This window comes from Anser brachyrhynchus (genome assembly GCF_964034855.1).
Source record: "Anser brachyrhynchus genome assembly, chromosome: 14".
Taxonomy (NCBI): Eukaryota; Metazoa; Chordata; class Aves; order Anseriformes; family Anatidae; genus Anser; species Anser brachyrhynchus.
This window is the reverse complement of record NC_137709.1, coordinates 20120597-20139004: the sequence shown is the minus strand read 5'-3', so window position 1 is coordinate 20139004 and position 18408 is coordinate 20120597. Positions and strand designations below refer to the sequence as shown.

Sequence of the window (18408 nt, the reverse complement as noted above, 5' to 3'; positions counted from 1 at the left end):
CTCATGGTATTCGTCTCCATTACCTAATAAAAATCCAAACCACCTCTTTTTCATATGGATCCTACAAGATTTTTAAAGAAAAGAGATTTATTTTTACTTTTTTAAAGGCTTATATTGGACAGATAGTAACATTATCTGCTGTTTGTCTTAAAGGTAAAATCTTTGTGGTACTTGTTACCGTGTATGACATTACATTACATCCTTCCAGTGCTGGGGCCAGTACTTGAGGGAGGAACATCTCACACCAGCAGCGCCTGCTGCCTGAAGCATGGATTAGCATGTCTACTTATTACTTGCAAAACATACTTTGCCGTCTCTGTATGGCACTGCTGCTTAACACCCTGGTTTTGAGATTTGTTTTAACATAGACGATAGTGAACCCTGGGTGGCTTTGTCAATTTTTCACACCATTATCCTTGGTTTCTAAATTGTGGTGGAGGGCAGTGCCAGCGAAAGGAAATTGTACTTTATAGCACGAAGTCTCCAGCAAAGCATAGGTCTCCCAGGTCACCTGCCCAAGTTTAAGTCACCTAGACGTTATCATGCAGGATACAGCAGTGATGAGAAGGAGAGAGTATGCAGGGTCTGTACTGAGCCACTGTTAGCTGTTTGCCTATTCAGAGCACACTGCAGAAGTCTGTTACCTGCTGTGGTACTGACAGCCATAGGTGGATTTCCATGTGGTTGAAAAATAGTCTAAAACACATGCCTATGCAGAGCAGTCAAGAAAAAGTAAAGGAAATAGAGCTAGTGAGGTTCTGCGACTCATGGAAGTTTGCTGTGATGGTTGTTAATATAAAGATCTGGTCTCTGGTCTGTGAATGCAGAAAGACCTTATTTAAGTTGTGTATGTGCTCTCTCTTTGTAAACTCGCGCTGTGGAAAAGCTGTCCTGTTGCTGTAGTTAATGCTGCATGTAAGGCCTTCAGCGTGCCACGGGGAGAGAACAGCCCTGCTATTTGCAAAACATTTTGGCCATCACTTTGGTAACCCCAGGAAGGTGTCAAGGACTTTCTGTATGTCTGCTGTGATTTGATTGCCTTTTACCATTTTGTCATTTTGGGGGTCCTTAACTGCTGCCTGCATTTCTGATTGCTGGGCGGTTCCTAGTGCCAGCCTGTCCGGTCCCCACGCTTCATCGGGTTCAGCTACAGGCAGCAGTTTAACCTGCTGTGAGCCTGTCTGCAGTGCTCATCCACCTGTGATTCACTTCTTAGTCAGCTGTGAGCATCTTCCCATCCTTAACTGCAAATTTCAGAACAGTAAATTGGCCATTTTGAGGCTTTTGTTTTTATTTATTTAGCATGGCAGAGATTATAGATGCTGCTAACATCTGCTGCTCAGTATGCATCTGCATCTTGCAGACAACCTGACCCTTGAATTGATGCAGATGTGGCTTTGTTTTGCTTTTGTCATCAATAAAGACAGTAAATTTTTTTAAAGGTATGCCTTTGGGAGTACACAACATCTTGCAAACACATCAACTATTACATACAGCTCAGTAAGTATGTTACTGAATTAGCCGATGATTTCCAGTCCTTATTTCTGCATCACTCTGTTCTTTGGCTAGTGCAGGGTACCTCAGCAGTACTACCATTCATTACAGAAGATAAGGTTTTTAAAATTCAGGTAGCCACATCTGAGAGGTGGTTTTCCAACTCATCTTTGATCTTGTTGCTTTGTAGTGCTTTATGATTGCATTTTTATGAATGCATTTTATACCTGGCTTATGATGCCTTTGTTGCCCATGACCCTATCAGCATGGGATTTTTCTAGTGAGTATGCTGTGAATGGTGAACCTAAGTCTTTGAACCTAAGTCTTCATTTGATCCTGATTAACTGACATTTTCTTGCCTCATGAAACCACACATCACCCTTTCTCTTCCTGGTGAGAAAATGCAGTCCTCTGCTTTGCAATGTACAAACCCTTCAATATCTGAAGCCTTGTTCTCACATTGCAGGGATAAACCTGGATATATTTTCTTAGCACTAACATCAAGCCTTCTGAAATCCTAGAATCCGAAAGACAAGTTTCACTACCAGCCTTTGTATTTTGCAGGAATTGTAACCAGAGGAGTAGTTGTACCTTCATACACAAGATCAGTACCTCATGGCTAGGGGAATATGTGAGTGAAACAGATCAGAGTCCCAAGAATATTTTCAAGTTTCCAGAAACAGCGGTTTCCTTGTCCTCTGTTAGGGAACTATTTCATGAGTTCTAATAATTTCAGCAATATGTGTTTAAGTTCTGTCTAAAAAAAATATTCAAAAATACCAAATAATAATAATACCAAAGAGTTCCTCTCGCTCTTGATGTTCATGTCCTTGGCATCTAATACATAAGTGGTTAGTACAAAACAACTATCCTGAATTGTGAATTCATATTTGAATTTAACCTATGAATACTATTTCAAAATCATAGCCTGTGTACTTCTCAAGAAGTCACTGAAGCACAGAAAATGTCATTAGCACACTCCACATCAAGTGTAATTAACTGCGCTGTGAGATGCCACAACACGGCAAGACCGGCTGTGGGCTTTGTGCAGCCAGGAGGAACTTCTCTAGTAATTTCTGCTGTCTTATATGAACCTTAACTCTTACTTCCCAGGGGCAGCAGTGTGTAGCAGCAGCACAACTGACCCAGGTGTGAAGGTGTTACAGCACACTGGGCTAGACGCAAAGCTTGCTGCTTCCCCAAACAACGGTGGCAGTCCAGAGCTGGGCCTGGCAGGAGACTGCTGCAGGGCTCCAAAGCACCAAAGAAGGTTGAGGGCAGGCTGGTTTGTTTAGGTTCAAAGAACTGGCATCTTCTGGAAGCTTAAGAGGTCTCTGCTGGTGTCCCCTGTGTCAGTGGTACCTGCTAAATCCACAGCAGGATGCAGCAGCCACTCTGTGGGGGAGCGCATCTTTTTCTGTAAGATCATTCTGAGGAAGAGGTAACATGTAAATATCTGGTCAGAGAGATGGGTTACTTCTTCCACAGGTGTCATACTAGGACCACTGTCCAAATTATCTCATGCCAATATGTGAATGTTGTTAGAATTAATTTAGCTTATCTTATGCACATCCACTTGTATGAAGGGGGGTAGAGGGAAGGTAGTTCACATCCTCTTACACCCCATCATATTTTTTTTCTCCATTTTTGTGCTTTGCCTAGGTGTGATGTCACACCGTATAAAGTGACATCCTCATAGAAGCATCCTAGTGCTCTGTAAGCCTCACCTCTCTCAAGGTGTCATCGAAGGACAGAAACTCCCTTAGCCTTGAGCTCTCCCAAGGGTCTGAGTCTCAGCAGCACTTTTTCCAACATGGAAATGAAGCCACCTCTGGAAAGACATCGCAACAGCTGCTCAAGTGCAAGCCACAGGAATGCACTGTTTTGAAGGAAGAAGCAGAGAGACGCTGTATGGATTTGTCACTTTGGAAGGAATGAGAGGATGCAACATTGCTACCAGAAGTGGAGCACAGCCAAACAGGCAGACTCAATTATTTGTACCAAAGATGAAAAGAAAAAAAAAACAAAACAAGAAACTGGAAGTATCTTATGTTAATGTTATGTATGAGTAATTTTACCATTAATCTGTAAGCTGCCTGGTAGCACACAGAAACAGTAACAGTTTACATTCATGTATTAAAGGCACATTAATTTATTCAGCGAGATTCATACCCTATGGTGCTTTTTTGACAAGTTTTTATAGCATCGTAGTTAGTATTTATTAGCAATGAAAGCACTTTACAACACTTTGATACAACATTGAGACAAGCGCACAAAGCAGCTACTTCGTAGGCAAGAAAGCGAACACAAATGGCACTTCGAGAGCTGTTACCAAGAGATCTTCAAAGAGCTCAGTTTCATACCCCTGAAAACATGGCACCCAGCCCTGGCATGGTGCTGTCAGCACAGAAAACAGGAGCATTCATTCAGCAGGAGCACCACCACCTCCCTGGCCACAACATGACCCTTGGTGGTGCCGCAGCATCCCAGGAGCATTCTGATCCTGCACAACCCCACTCCCGGAGTGATCCTGGGGGAACAAAGAATTTGGGGTGCAAGGGAGGAGCCCATTAACACATCTAAGAACTTAAGGAAATGGTGCATTTCAGTTACTCACAATTTCTTTGTCTTTGAAGGAATTTGTTCTTAACTTTCAGTTTAAATCAATTTTAAAACAAGACCATAAAAATCCTTTAAAGATGTAGGCTAAACTAATCTTCTCTTTCCCCCATGCATGGGTTCTCATGCACTGAAGACTTAGCTGTAAATCTGTGACGGCTTTCCTTGGCTTCTAATTGTCAGGTTCATTACCGGTTGAGCTGTACACGCTGCTGTGCTCTTCTGGAGCTGTCCTGCCCAGTGTGGGTGTCCTGTTTGAAGTCAGCAGGCACAGAGCTTGCCAGCAAGTATTTCAGAGAGTCACCAGCAAGTATTTCAGAGTCCCGGGCTAAAAACAGGATTTGCGTCACAGCAGTGCTTCTCCCACTGGCTTCCAATACAGACCTGGGTGCTTCAGAGGCAATCTGATCCTAAGCAGTCTGCAAAATCCATACATGCTCTTAAGTAAAAAAAAAAGAAACAAAGAAACAAACAAAAAAGCATATATCAGGAAGCAACAGTGGGCTGGTTGGACACTTGGTCTCTGGGACACCACTCAGAAATGTTAGACATATTAAGGGACAAACAGAATTATACTCTTGTGACAGAATGAAGGGTGTCTAATTCAAATGAATTTTTAGATGCTTGAAATTTGATTTCTTCACCAATGCAAGTTCTCCGCTGTTGTTGCCCGTTTTTGTGATACCATATGATACACAGGCTGAGATGTATTCCTTATGGTAAAGTTAGCCTTACAAAGCTCTAGTGTCCAAGCAGAAAAATTTTCAGCTATTAATTTTATTTCCACTGCCACCGATGCTACTTACACTCTTGAGCCAACTCAGTGGCTTCTAGGAAATGAAAAACAGGCAGGTCAAGCAAAATTCAAGTGTTTGGGTGTCAGAAACACGTGTCTTCTACAGAGGCCCGAAGTAGCCACAAGCCTGCAGGTACCTGGGGCAGGTCTCCCAGCACCCCAGCTGGGCACCTAGGCTGGCACATCCCCTCTTACCCTGAGAAATCAGTGCAGAAAGGCGAGCTCCCTTGACGAATATATGCATCGAAATCTGCATCAGTGACCAAGGTCTGCCTCTAAATCTCCAGGCACTTTGCCAATAGGGAAGAAAAAAAGTCAAATCCAAGGAAATCCCCTTTTATGTAAAAGCCTAAGGAGCTCTCAACTTCTCCACATCAGAGCTGCTGCTGTTTATATAGGAAACTGTTCTCCATTTGCACTTTATCAGGCTTTTGTCAGCTAGTGAGAAAAATGCAAGACTAGGAATGGGAATTACAGCTGCTCTATGCACAAAGAGGCCCTGGTAATTCTCTGTTACTTCAGAGGATTGGTGGGAGACCAGGAGTACCTCGCTCACAGCCAAGAGCAGTATATTTTTAAAGTTAGTACTGGCTGTTGGCTAATGGCCAGGTGTAGTTACAACTTCACTAAAAATTAAATAGTAGCCGCCGTATTCCTGCACTGTAGTTTGACAAAATGAAACAGCTCAACAACTACTCCCCCATCTGTACTTAAAACAGAGACCGACATTTCCAACATACTAAAGCTGTCAACAGGCTCAAGGATCGCCAGCCAGGAATCCATTGCAAGCTCACATTTCCTCCATAAATCTCAATTCTTAGCAGCAAACGTCCGTTACCATGGGTAGAAATTAAGGGACCCAAATACTACCCTTTAGACTTTTGATTAGGAGATAGAAGTGGCTTCTGCAAAAGGCTGTCAGAGCAAATGGGCGGTGCTGTTCATGAAGTGAGCAGGAAGAAGACAGTGTGTAGCTACGAGACCCCCTCCCCAGAGCAATACTGGGGAGCTTTCAGAAAACGAGCTCAGCAGAGCACTCCTGCCTAAAAGCCTATCAATGAGACAGCAAAAAGATACTCTTGAAGGGGAGGAAGCGCTGAAGGATTCCCAAGAAGGTTTATGAAGAACCCACCTGATGCCTGATGCCGTTCTAGCCCAGCTACCACCACTACCACAGAAACAGGTCTCCCTTTCAGGGACAGGTTTGCCAACATAGTTTTGACACTGCTGAAATATAATTTCTTGGTGTTAAACATCAGGCTAGCTGGCGAGTGTTCTCCTATTAACTATCTTTGTGTTTTTCCCTTTTCCCCTTACTACCTCACTGTCTGTCTCCTCCTTTCCGCACTAAAATTGGCTGTCTCCAAGCTCCTCCTGTAGTTCTGCAGCAGACCAGGTCCTGCCTAGCCATGAACATGCTCTGTAAGTCCCTTCTTTTATAACTGCAGCTCTATGTGCTCAATACTTATTGTAACACATTTTAAAGCCTCACTTGATGTAGAGCTTAAGATTTGTGGGGTAGAAGCAGAACCCCCAGCTGGATGGAGGTGTTTTTCCCCAGCAGGACATTGAGGGTGGGTTCCTGGCCACAGGAACATACATCACATACCCTGTTCAGAACCAAACAGCTCTCTGTGACCCTTGGCTGGACCTATGCATAAAACATACAGGACTTCTAGTAGCTCCTAGAGCTTAGATGCAGCCATGAGAGGTTCTCACAGAATTATGAGAAACTCAGATAATTCCAGTACCTTTCTTAAGTCAGTTTTACCTTCTGGCAGCTGCTAGGTGTCCCCTTCCCTCAGACTGTACACATGCTTCAGCTGACTTCCCACCACAGGGGGACATCACAGGAATGCTCCAGGGGCCAGGCAGGTGGGCACACAGCTCCAGTTAGCTCAAGGCAGAGAGGGGGGCAGCTTTTCATTTAAAGAGAGGAAAGCCCAAGGGAAGCACTTGGAAGAGTCCTGGTACAGACCTCCACCTTTTCAGCCATAAATCCCTCAAACCCACAAATGTCTCACAAGCTGAAATAACAGTCGGTAAGAAAAAAGATTAGCACAGCCTTTACTCCCTCTTATAACAATCTTTCACAACATCTTTCCACTACCTGATTACTGCTCTCCTGGTGATTACTGCTCTCCTGGAAACCAAGCACCACCAGAGCTCCTTTAGCCCCCACCTACCTGCCCCAGCACCACTGCTTTCCCCCTCCTGCTCTTTTATTTCCTTCCCTCCAGCAAAGCATGTGGTGCTAATGAGGCTCATTAGGGTTCCTGCTGCCTTGCCTATCCCTGCTCTGTAGGGATAGCTTTCTCACCTTGTCTTCCTTTTCCTAAGCAGAATATCTGTGCAGAATGGAAAAACACAATGGAAACCTGAACAGAAATCTGTACCCCAAAGCAGTTCTAGTCTGGAGGTGGTGGGCCATTGTAAGATGGGGAAGAAACTCTCAAGTTCACCTCTTTCTAGAAAAAAAAAAAAAAAAAAGAGAGAGAGACCTGAAGGCTGACCTCTAGCCCCCTTTCTGCTGCGAGCCGGTGGCACAGGGCTGGGAAGCTGGGACTCCCTCCAACCTAGCTCAGGAAACTCGTGCAGTTTTTGTGTGAAGCAGGTTCAGACCTCTTCTGGGTTCTTGCATTTAGGGCCCCAAGGGAATGTATTGGGTGCTCATGCTAGGATGGGGGCTGGTCGCAGTGTTCAGGGGTCTGAATTTCAGGCACTGGTGTGTAAAGCGACCTTCAGTCCTTCAGTTCCTTGTGTTGGGTGTTTGTGAAATGTACTCGTGTAAATTTTTGTGTCTGCTTTCCTCCCTCTGGCAATATCCCCACTGTCATTTCCTATCATATGGCCACATACCCTCATCCCTACATCACTCAGCATGTCCATCACTTAATTATGCTCCATCTTGGTCACAGTTCTTCCAGAAAGCTCAGCTGAAGAGAGTAAGCAAATGCTAAAGGTAATCTACAGTCTCTGTTTTTTCCTGCTGCTCCCTCTGCTTTACCGTGAAATAATTAATGTCTTCTCTGCCTGGAACAATCCAAGCTAACTGAGGGGCTGCCAAACCCTGTGACCCACTAACACTTGAAAATAATGCCTCCCCACTACTGCCATAGGTTCCTGTTGCCAGTGTATCTGTAGGAAAAGGTGTCAATCTAAGGTTGCAAAAGCAGTAACAGAAAAAACAGCCTTAGAAGAAAATATTTTTTTGCCAGAGGGATCCTTATGTTTAATTACTGTCTTATTTAATGCCTATGCTTTTATCACATTGCTTGAAAAACGGCCTGTGTAACCAGAGATCCTCCATCTCCCTGCAGTTCTTCTTTATCCACAGGAGCAGGACATTCCTGGAGATAAAGGGAAACCTCAGAGTTAGAAAAGGCAGATGAGAACTGGGAAAAGTATTGATCAGCTTCTTTGCCTGAACTGAGTCATAAATCTGGCCATACTCAAGCACAAGTTGTTTGTGGCCACTGGACTGAAGCTGCTAAGGAGGAGCAGACTGGGGTCTAGAGGACCTCATTAAAAATATTCAGCAGACTGAGGCATCCTCTGAGTTGTGTTGAATGCCTACAGCATCAACTTCTCTGAGGACAGCAGAGTGGGCACGGATGGCCAAGACACAGATATCGGTGATGGACACATGGTCCCAGCGAAACACTGTCAAAGGAGAGCCAGAGGAGCCAGGAAAGCCATAAAAGCTAACCCTGCTGCTCGTGATTCCCTGATGGACAGGGAATTTCTGGGTTGGGTAGGGGCCTTTGGAGCTCCTTCGTGACACCAGGAGGCTGGGTTATTAATTCATGCTATCCTGCTGCCAGTGCTAAGACAGCACAGCTGTCACCATGTTGTCTGCTTTCTCGTATTGGTACCAAAAAGGAACAGCTTTGCTGTGCTCTGTGCAAGAACAGAACTGGGTGCAGACCCTGCCACTGCAAAACTTGCTCCTTCTAGCCACATCGTGCAAACGTTCCCTTATGCTAGGCTTCCTCTGCCGCGAAACTTGGTGTGTTTTACCTCATTTCCAGCCTGGCAGTTTGCAAAGCAAATTTCAACTATCAGCTTCCTTCCTCCTCAGAGCCACAGAGGGCACAAGGTAACAACTTGCTCTGAGGAATTACTTGGCATTGCTTTGGGAAATCCAGCAAGTGGTACACCTGGATTTCCTGCCTTCTCTTCAGTAATAATTAGAAGCCCAGTTAATTTTGACTCTCCCTTGTTCTACTTGTCACAGAGGAAAATCCTGATTTTCCATTCTATGGAAATCAATGGTATCTATGCTAAGTAGTTACAAAACCTTACCGACTTGGCCTGGTGGGCTTTGACACTTCACTGGTCAAAGTCAGAAATACCTCCCTAGAGGACAGGACAATAGAGAAAGATGCTCAGCTTTGGAAAGGAAGAAGGAGCCAGGACAAAACCAGCAGAATGCCGCTGGCACAACCCAGCAGACGTGTGTAAACCAGCACAGCCCACTGCCTCGTGCACTGCTCTACCCGACTAGCAGCAACCAAGGACCTGACCCCACGGCTTGGCAGGCTTCTTCACAGCGTGGACTTCTGCTGCCCCTGCTGTGGGATGCACAGAGCTGTATTGCACACTCTGACACTGCTAAAGCCAGCCCTTACTCATCGCAGCCCCTGAAGTCCCCTCTACTTTGATTAGGGTCTGCAAAGAAAAACATGCAGGCTGCCAAAGCAGTCTCTGAACCAATTGATTCATTTGGAAGTGAATTTAGCTGTTCCAAAACATGGAGTTGTGGTGAACTGAGGAACCCTGGCAGGCTGTGAGGATGGAGATTGTTAATGGTGCTTTGGTTTGGGGCCGCCTCCCCTTTTAATGTGGGTTGCTTCATTTCTTTTGTTAAGGAGGTGGGTGACTTTGCCTCTGTATCACTGGTGAAAAATAATTAGAGGTTTGTCAAGCAGAAAATTCACAGGCAGTGAAGAACAGATAGCATCATGTCTAAGGATTATGTCATGGTTCCGTTGCAGAATTAAGTGATGTGCTGTCTGTCTGATCTTCATAGGGATCGGGCACGTGCAAAACGTTCTGTTTTGTTGTTTTTTCTGTCATTTTGAAATGTTCCATTTTGATTTGAAATGTATTCTGTTATCATTTATATGGAAATGGAAAATCACTTTAAAACAAGATTCATAACTTTGCTTTTTGTTTTGAAAAGGCTGGAATGAGGCATCCTGATAATATGGCATTCTCAGGGAGAGGAACAGAGAAGTTTGATATGGGACATGGCTCTTCTAAAACCAGTTCAGCCTCAGCAAAATGGCTTTTTCTACTGAAACTCTCCCAGCCTGCCTTCAGGGCTGACTGTGCTCCGGGGGCAGAGAGCTAGAGCATCCTGGCAGAATGAACCAGCACTGCAGTGTTTTGATTGCCTCCAGAGCCAGAGCAACAGAAACGTAGTTTTACGCCCTAGTCCCTTAAACAATTCTTCGTGAAGTTTTGACAGCATACATTTCCTGAAATATTGACGAAAGGAGAGCCATGGCCTCAGAAAACCTTGTAGTCAAAAAAGGAGGATGTAGTGTGCTTCTGAACGATAATTTCATAAAATACAGGACCCTGCTTATATATATTCCCTTCATGTGCCCAGTAAATTAACAGTATTGCCAAGTCTTTAAAATCAAATTGTCATTTACGCAATCCATGCTCAAACTATACAGATGTTTTCTCTGAGATAGCGTTGTCCTTACAGCCCTTTATCATAGGATCATAGAATCATAGAATATCCTGAGTTGGAAGGGACCCACAAGGATCATCGAATCCAACTCCTGGCTCCACACAGGACCATCCAAAAATCAGACCATATGTCTGAGAGCGTTGTCCAAACACTTGAACTCCAGCAGGCTCGATGCCATGACCACTGCCCTGGGGAGCCTGTCCCAATGCCCGACCACCTTCTGGGTGCAGAACCTTTCCCTAACACCCAGCCTGACCCTCCCCTGTTATGATATACTGTGAATAGAAAATAAAGTTTTTTATGTTTCTGCAAGACAAATGGACTCCCTGAATGCTATTATAGCCTTTGCATTAACCTTGCTCTGGAAATCGGAGTTAGTGGTGCCACCCTGACATGTTAAGCCAAAGGTAAAAAGGGTTTGTGGCAGACGTCCCCGTCAGGGGCTCCTCTCCATGCCTTCTCCTGGCCATGGCACGTCAGCTGTCTTTGGGCCAAGCCGCCATCACACCCGCAGGTTATATCAGCTCTGGGTCAATTTAATGCAGGCTAGAGACAGAGCCGGGTTGATAAACCTGCTTGTTGGTCTTCTGCTTCCCTTTTCATCCTTGTTTATATGCCCCGCTTGGTTTTGTCACACTTATTGACGAGGCATTCAGTGAGACTGCAGGAAAGTAATCTGCAATCCTGCTGGGCTTTTCTGAGGCTTAAATGCACCGAGAAGAAAGCCGTCTGTGCCTGTTGTAGGAACACATTTGATCCAAACCCTTCAAAAAAAAGTATTTTCAACTTGTATCCCAACCTTTTTCCCCTAACCCCCCTCAGAGACTGCAGGTAGGATGCCACTGCCAAGGAGAAGGAACGGCTCTTTTTTGTCTTTTTTCGTACTTTAACGATGCATTAGTGCAATGACGATAATCTGTGGTGGCAGTTATGGTTGCAGGCTCACAACAGCTTTGGAAAGATGTCTCAGCAGCACAAATGAGGGCCCGTACGATTTTCCAAAGCTCAGATCTTTCAATTTTTAAGACTGCTTTCAAGGAGCAATTGGAAATATCCAGCCAAGAGCTGTCTTCCAGCTGGAAAGGGCAAAAATAATTATCAGCACTTCACTGCGAGCAGCACGCTGGGCTTAATTGGAAAGTGCCTGTCTGGTAATTTGCTCAGTAGGTGCAGCATGTGCATCGTGCCCTGTGAGCGCCACAGGACCACGCTCGTGCGTTCCCTAACCACGCTAATCCATGAAGGCAGCATGGTACGTTTCCACTGCTGCATCCTGACTTTAATCAAAACTGAAGGGAAGAAAATGTGCCAATTCTTGGGCGGAATCAGGAGAGAGAAAGGCCTCTTACAAACAGCTCCTCCTTGTTCTTCCCTCCAGACAGCCACCACAGGAACATCCAGGGTGATTTTCTTTAAGATGTCAGGGATTTCTCAACCCGAATTGCACCTCGGCTCTCATTTATCCCAACTTCTGCCCCAGGGGTTGCGCTGTGCCTTAGCAGGACACCTGAGCACATAGAAGAGCGGGGCCCGGGACTGATCCTGCTGCTGAGCCGCTTCCTGGGATCGCAGCTGCCACACCGTGGTGCAGATGGCAGCGCCATTTTCAGAGCTATAAACAGTATCATTGTCATAGCTCTTTGAATGGTACTGCCATATGTACTGGAAAACCAGCATTTATGCTTGTGAGGGCTTGGGGCCAGCTGGATTTTCTCCCCATTTGGATGAAGTCGGTTCCTGAAGTATGAATGAAAGCCGCGTGCTGCTTTAGAGTAATTCCCTCCTCAGCGCCTGTTTTTGAGTCTCCAAGGATCATCATGTTCCCACCTGGCTCCCAACCAGCAAAACCCAAGTGTCCTGCACATGGAGAGATCGCTGTTGCATCTAAACCTCCCTGCTCGGTTTGAGGAGCAGCAGAAAGTTCATGGAAATTTTGATAGCAAATCAGTCAGGCTTTGCGTGTTTTTCTTTAGGAAGTGTTGTGCTTTTCCCTTAAAACGTGTTTGCCTGTGTGTGTGGTATGTCTGTACGAGTGGAGAGAAAGCGCTCATCTTAATCAGCCATCAGGAGCCGTACGCCCGCCCTGGTGGCCAGTGCAGTTCCCACTGGGCTCTTTTCCATTTGTATGGCTGCAGCAATAACAGCCAGTGCAGCAAAGGGACAGAGGCACAACAATAAGGAGGCACAAACGAAAACCCCACAGTGCTCATTTTTTGCTGATTCGGCAAGGAAGAGGGAGAAGCAATCGGCTTTGGGCTTTGCTAAGAGAAGGCACCAGCACGGCCTTGCCAAGCAGGAGGTGGGAAGGAAATGTCCTGTTTGCAGTGAGCCCATCCCAAAGCCCGGGGTCTGGCACTGTGGAGGCTGTGTGCTCACACGAGGGCTCACTGTGTACCAGGTTTCCTGGCAGTCGGTCCGTGCTGGGAGGTGATTAGGACATAACCCCATGGGGACGGGGGTGCAGGTGGAAGCAGCTCGCAGGAAATGTTTATGGAACAAGAGCAAATCTGTAAACCCATCTGGGCGCTGGCCAAACCTTTTGGCTGATGAAAGCCAGATTATCTCTGTTTAATATTAACCTGAATTCTACTTCAGAAGAACCTACAGAGATCTTAGAGCCACAGAACCAGGCAGTGTGTTTCTGATTCTGTGTGTATACCAGCAATAGGTTATGATGAGATGACTGATGAGTCCAGGCATTTGTGATAAACACACAGTTTACTTGGCCACCCGCTTAGAGACATATTCTAAGACCTAATTAATTCTTTCAGTTGCTGGATTAAACTATTGTGCAAAACATCCCATCAAACAGAGAACATTATATGGTATGCTACTCTAATTAAATAAAGAGATTACTGTGCTTGAGAGATGCCCGCAACACTTAATGAGGATTAATTAAGCAACATGATTTACAGCTGGAGAAGATGAAACTGAGCAGTTCAAAACTGGCTAGGCAAAGCAGCTGTGACACGCTCAGGTCATGAAGGCACATACCGGGAACACGCTGTTCAGTAGCACTGCTACAGCAGCCTCACCAACCAAGTTTGTTTAATGAGGAGCTTATGTTTAGCCCCAGAACACACCCATTTTTTGGCCAAACACATACATACCTATAAACCAGCTAGAAGTTAAGACTTTGGCAGCTGGAGACTTGAAGCGCAGATAAAGTGCTGCCAAAACACATACAAAATTTCCTTTACAAGCCCTCCCTGAGACAGCAGCTAGATTAGCCTGTTCTTAATTTCTCTGATCTTTTCCTCTGATAGCAGCACAGTTTATCCATGTGACAGAATTATTACACCCCAGGCATGCCAGCTGTATGAAAGGGCTGGAAGAAATTAATGTTTCTTGGCCTATTCAGAATGAAGAGAGTTCAAGTGATTGGTGTCATCAGTTCTCACTTCAGGAGAGAAATCCCATGGAATCACTCCCATAAAAAGAAAGCAAGATGTTTAGCTGTTCTCAGCCAAACTAAATAAATCAAAAGGAAGCTTGAGATTTTTTTATTTTTATTTTTTCCCAGGAGCTGGGGAATCCCTATCCAGAAATCCCCATTTGATCTGTGGCACACCTTTTGCAGCACCTTTAGCAGCACATGTGCTCAGGGCATGCCCATGTCCCAGGCAGAAATCTGCAGCTATTTCTTGGGTGTCCCCATATTTTTTTTTTCTCAGCTTGTAGTATTGCAATCCTAATGCCTATATAATACATTATCTGACTAGATAGTCTCTGTAAATATTTTATTTCTCAGCCCTGACAGTCTCATTTTTTAAGAACAGCTTTTTCCCTAAGCCATGCGTCCTCCTGAATCATCTGGCTGCTGTCTCCGTATCAGTATTCTGGTTTTGTGTCTCCATGGCTTGTTCGCAGCCACACAGTCTGAAATTCCCACAGGAGTTAAGCAGCAATATATTACCAAGTGTCGTAGCTTTCAGACTGTTGTTAGTCACTGTGAGATCTCGCTTAGTGGTTTTCAATCACTCCCAAGTTGGAAAGCTCAGTGAGAAAAACACTTTGCTACAACACAGGCAGCTGGAATTGCTTCAGTGCTGGTAACTGAATTGCTCTCTGGGTGTACATGAGGCGACTGGAGGCCATTTGGAGCCACCAGAAATTCCGAGTTTCCCTGATGTGATTGGTATGATTGTGCACAAAGCTGGGAGCTTTGTGATGATCCAGCTGCTTCGAACGCCTGCCCCGACAAGGCGGGTAGCTCCCGGCTGTTCCGAGGGGAAGTCGCGCCTGGCTGCTTTGGAGAGGTGCTGAGGGAGCTGGGGAAAGCGGACAGATGAGGGACGGAAGCGGGTTCAAGAAGAGAAGTATGAAAATGTCAGCTGTGGGGCTGTTTCTGAGCTACTGACAAGGACAAATCCAGACACTGTTACTTTTTGAGAATGGACAAGGAGCCAGGTTATAGGTAATGTCCTTCAGCAGAAAATACGGAAGAAAATGTTGTTGAGCATATATCTGACTGTTACTTGGGTGAGAAGGTCACATTACTGCCCCTCTCTTGAGTCAGTGTCTTCCGCATCCCAAATTCTTCACATTATTGTGTCTTTACACATCGATAACTTCTAAGGGAGAGGCAGCAATAAGCTCCCGAGGCCCTTTTAGTCGTTTCAACCTTACTTTGCTGCCGTTTGCTCGGTGCAGTTTTAAAGTCATCTTACCTCCCCGTGAGCTTAAGAGTCAACGGGACTCTTGGGAAGAGGCTCACAGGCCTCTGTGCTGAGTGTGCCCTGCTCTCACCGTGCTGGCTGTCAGCACCTCCAAGGGCCCAGGGTCCTCCCCTCACACCAGTTTAATTGGGTTAATTGGATGCATTTGCTCTCGCTTGGAGAACACTCAGACATAGAGAAGGGCAGGTTTCCAGGTCAACATTAGCACGCATGACTCTCTGCTCTCTGTTTTGTTTGTGCCTCCAAAACAATGCATGTTCCTTTATCTTCTTGCTCCATGGAGTAATAGTTTTTATTTTCTCTTGTGTTAATCTTGTTTTCGTGTCTAACCTAAGCCTTCCCTTCCGCTCACACTCCAGTCCTTTGTAGCCTCGTGTCTCCCTGTCACCTCGCAGTGGGAGCTGTGGGAGCACAACCCCAGCGCTCTCCAGGTCGAGTCCATCTTCAAAACAGGAACATTTAAGCAAGAGCTCAGTGCTGATCATCTCGATATCACAGGGATGTTTGGGAACTTTTAATTTTGTTGCTATCTGTGGTTGAAATCACACTTCTCAAACGTGCTCGTTAGCCAAGGATGTGGCAATGTCCTCCCCAGCTAATACTAGGTTCAGCTATTAGCTTTAAGATAGCTCAGTTTTGGATAGGAAACAGTACCACAATTCAGAGATCCAAAAGTAAATATTTGGGTTTGTTCATTTATATACAACAAGAGATTACAAGCACAAGCAAAGGTCTTAGAGGCGCAACGTGAGAAAGCCACATGCTCTGGCAAAATCAGAGGCCTTTGCTCTAGAATAAATCATTTCACTTTAAAAATAATTAGTACTGTCAGACCACTCTAAAAAGCAACAGAAGTGCAACCTAACAATTTAAGGTGAGCATTGATAAAATAATAAAGAACAAATGTCTGCAAAGTAGGGCACATCTCTTATTATTTCTATTATAAGGGCTACTACACTTTCACATTTTTATAGAAACAGAGATGAGTTTACGTAAAAAGGGGGCAAAACCTTGTATTTTATACATGTGTAGATCTAGCTAATAATGCAGGTGTGTGATCCTTTAATAAGTTATTAGGCAAAGTATACCTTAAATTAGCCTCAATGTAATGCAAAGAACTGTAGGTACAAAATCAGGTTTACTTCTTAAGAGGATGGACAGGAGACTGCTGCAGTTGAACCAAAACTTAAGTCAGTTGCATTTGAAGCCTGCTGGCTAAAATGCAATTTTCTGTTCCATTTGATACATGTATCATTGCTTCGCTTTTCCTCAAGAATGGGAACAAACATAAATCTGAGCAACATTTATTTACTAAGGCAGAGGCTAAGGCAGGGATTTATAGAATATGTCACCTCCTCTGAAGCAGAAAATACAGAGGCCCAGAAGCAGCCAAGGAAGGGACTATCACAATCTTTAGAAGTCTGAACTTATTAGTTTGCTTTTGCACTTTAAATTTGAAGGCAGTATATAAAGCGATGTATGGGAAGGGAGTGCTGGCTTTCTGAGCCATGGAGAAATACATCTGTAGAAGGACTAAAAGACATCACAAAGTAGCCCAGTGTTAACAGCAGGTATATGCGGAATAAGCACACAGGAGCACAAAATGCAGAGACACACACTGAGTGCTACTCCACCTGCTTGCTCCAGGGCTCAGAAAAGCTGCGGCACATGGGGTCAGGGATGTGCCTGAATTATGGCCCAGCATGTGATCGTGGTCCTCTGGACATCAGGACTGGGGAATGGGGGCCTCCACCAAGAGGCTCATTATGGGAGGGGGAAAGAAAGCATTTTGGTTAGCCCCATTCAGGAAAAACAGTTCTGCCTGAAGGCACCAACCTCCAAGGCAGCACATTCAGGTACTTTCACCATGATGGCCAACAGCACAAGAAGGCACAATCTGAGCTCACAAAAAAAGGTATTTTCAGTCCTTATCTGAACTCATAGCTGTGTTTGACTGCTGGAGCAGCATTTTCTGTTTAAGCACCCTCCTTCAGTTGGGGAAGGCCCCAGGCAGCAGCAGCCTCGGGAGCCCCTTTAGTTAGGCAGAGGGGCAGAGCACAGCCGACATGAGCGGATGTCTTCAGAGAAAAAATCTTCAAGGACATGGTCAAGAAACTGCCCAGTAAAGCAAGCCTGACCAACACAATCTCCCTGGCTCAGGCTAAAGGACTTAAAAGTGCATAAACTGAGGAAAAGCGCACATCGGGTTTTGCTCACATAACGTCTGTTTTTGGTTTTACGTTTTAAACATTCTTTGTTTAAATAAGAAACTGTATTTCTTCTGCTGGGTAGACTATAAAGAAATTTCTTAAGAACGCTGTTAGCAATTCTCGTGTAGATAGACATGCCATTTGTAGACCAAAAGGAGATTTTGCATCTGAGGCTTGGTGGGATGTCCTCTCTTCTTTCCTGGCAGCTGTACTTGCATATCTGTGACTGGGTTTTTGTGTGTTTTTTGATAAACCACTTCTGCTGCAGAGAATGTTTGTACCTGTGCTGAGAAGTGATGAGGCTTTGAAAAAGCTGGTCTTGCAGAGTAGAGTTTGCCAGATACAAGATTTGGTGACTTTTGGCTTATCTGTGCTATCTGAAGTAAATCGGTCTCTTTACTCTAAATCTGTATGATATTTAAAGCATGCAATGTATATTTCCACAACACAAATGGCAAATATATTTATTATCTGTCTTGAGAGTTAACATTCAGCTTTAGGTACCACATACTGTTGTAATTGCAATTACAGCTATGTGACCAGCATGCCAATGAAAACATATATGCCACGGACCGATTCCAGCAAACTCCAGAACTTCACATACACTTAAAGGACTTGGCTGAGTCAATTCAAAGGCTCAATATTCATAAAATATTTCTGGATTATTTTCTGCCAGCATTTCACTTTATGTCAAACAGAATAAATGACTAGTTTCACCTGAAGATTAATTTCTCCATCTTGTATTTCTGTAATAAAACTGAAAACTTAATCATGACAGGAGGGGAAGGAATATAACTTTACCAATAATTATTGTATGCGTTTCTCCCAGCTGGTCACCAGGTATTTTGATTGCACTCGTTACCTCCTCCTATGACCAAAATCAATACACAGATCAATACAGCTCTT

At 44.7% G+C, this 18408-nt stretch overlaps 1 protein-coding gene and 1 long non-coding RNA gene across 21 annotated transcripts in view; one reads left to right on the top strand and one right to left on the bottom strand.

Annotated features, from left to right (window-relative positions):
* The window catches only part of HTR4 (5-hydroxytryptamine receptor 4), a 64077-nt gene that overhangs the window by 29968 nt on the left and 15701 nt on the right, over nt 1-18408 (top strand). The window contains exon 4 of one of the 2 annotated variants that reach the window (XM_080554816.1): nt 3157-3290. The exons of the other annotated variant lie outside the window; for it this stretch is intronic. Within the exon in view, the coding sequence (XP_080410942.1) occupies nt 3157-3193 (37 nt within the window). The 3' untranslated portion in view covers nt 3194-3290. Of the gene's footprint in view, nt 1-3156; nt 3291-18408 lie in introns of those variants that run through there. 2 annotated transcript variants of the gene reach the window in all.
* On the bottom strand, nt 2758-8209 carry LOC308177471. Of its 19 annotated transcripts, none has more exons than XR_013939137.1 (8): nt 7020-8209; nt 6681-6936; nt 6402-6560; nt 6230-6312; nt 6049-6136; nt 5105-5199; nt 3222-4552; nt 2758-2924 (listed from the first exon to the last, which is right to left on the bottom strand). It is a non-coding gene; the product is annotated as an uncharacterized lncRNA (long non-coding RNA). The 19 variants fall into 19 exon arrangements; XR_013939138.1 differs by having other exon boundaries at nt 6049-6133; XR_013939139.1 differs by having other exon boundaries at nt 6519-6560; nt 7020-8208.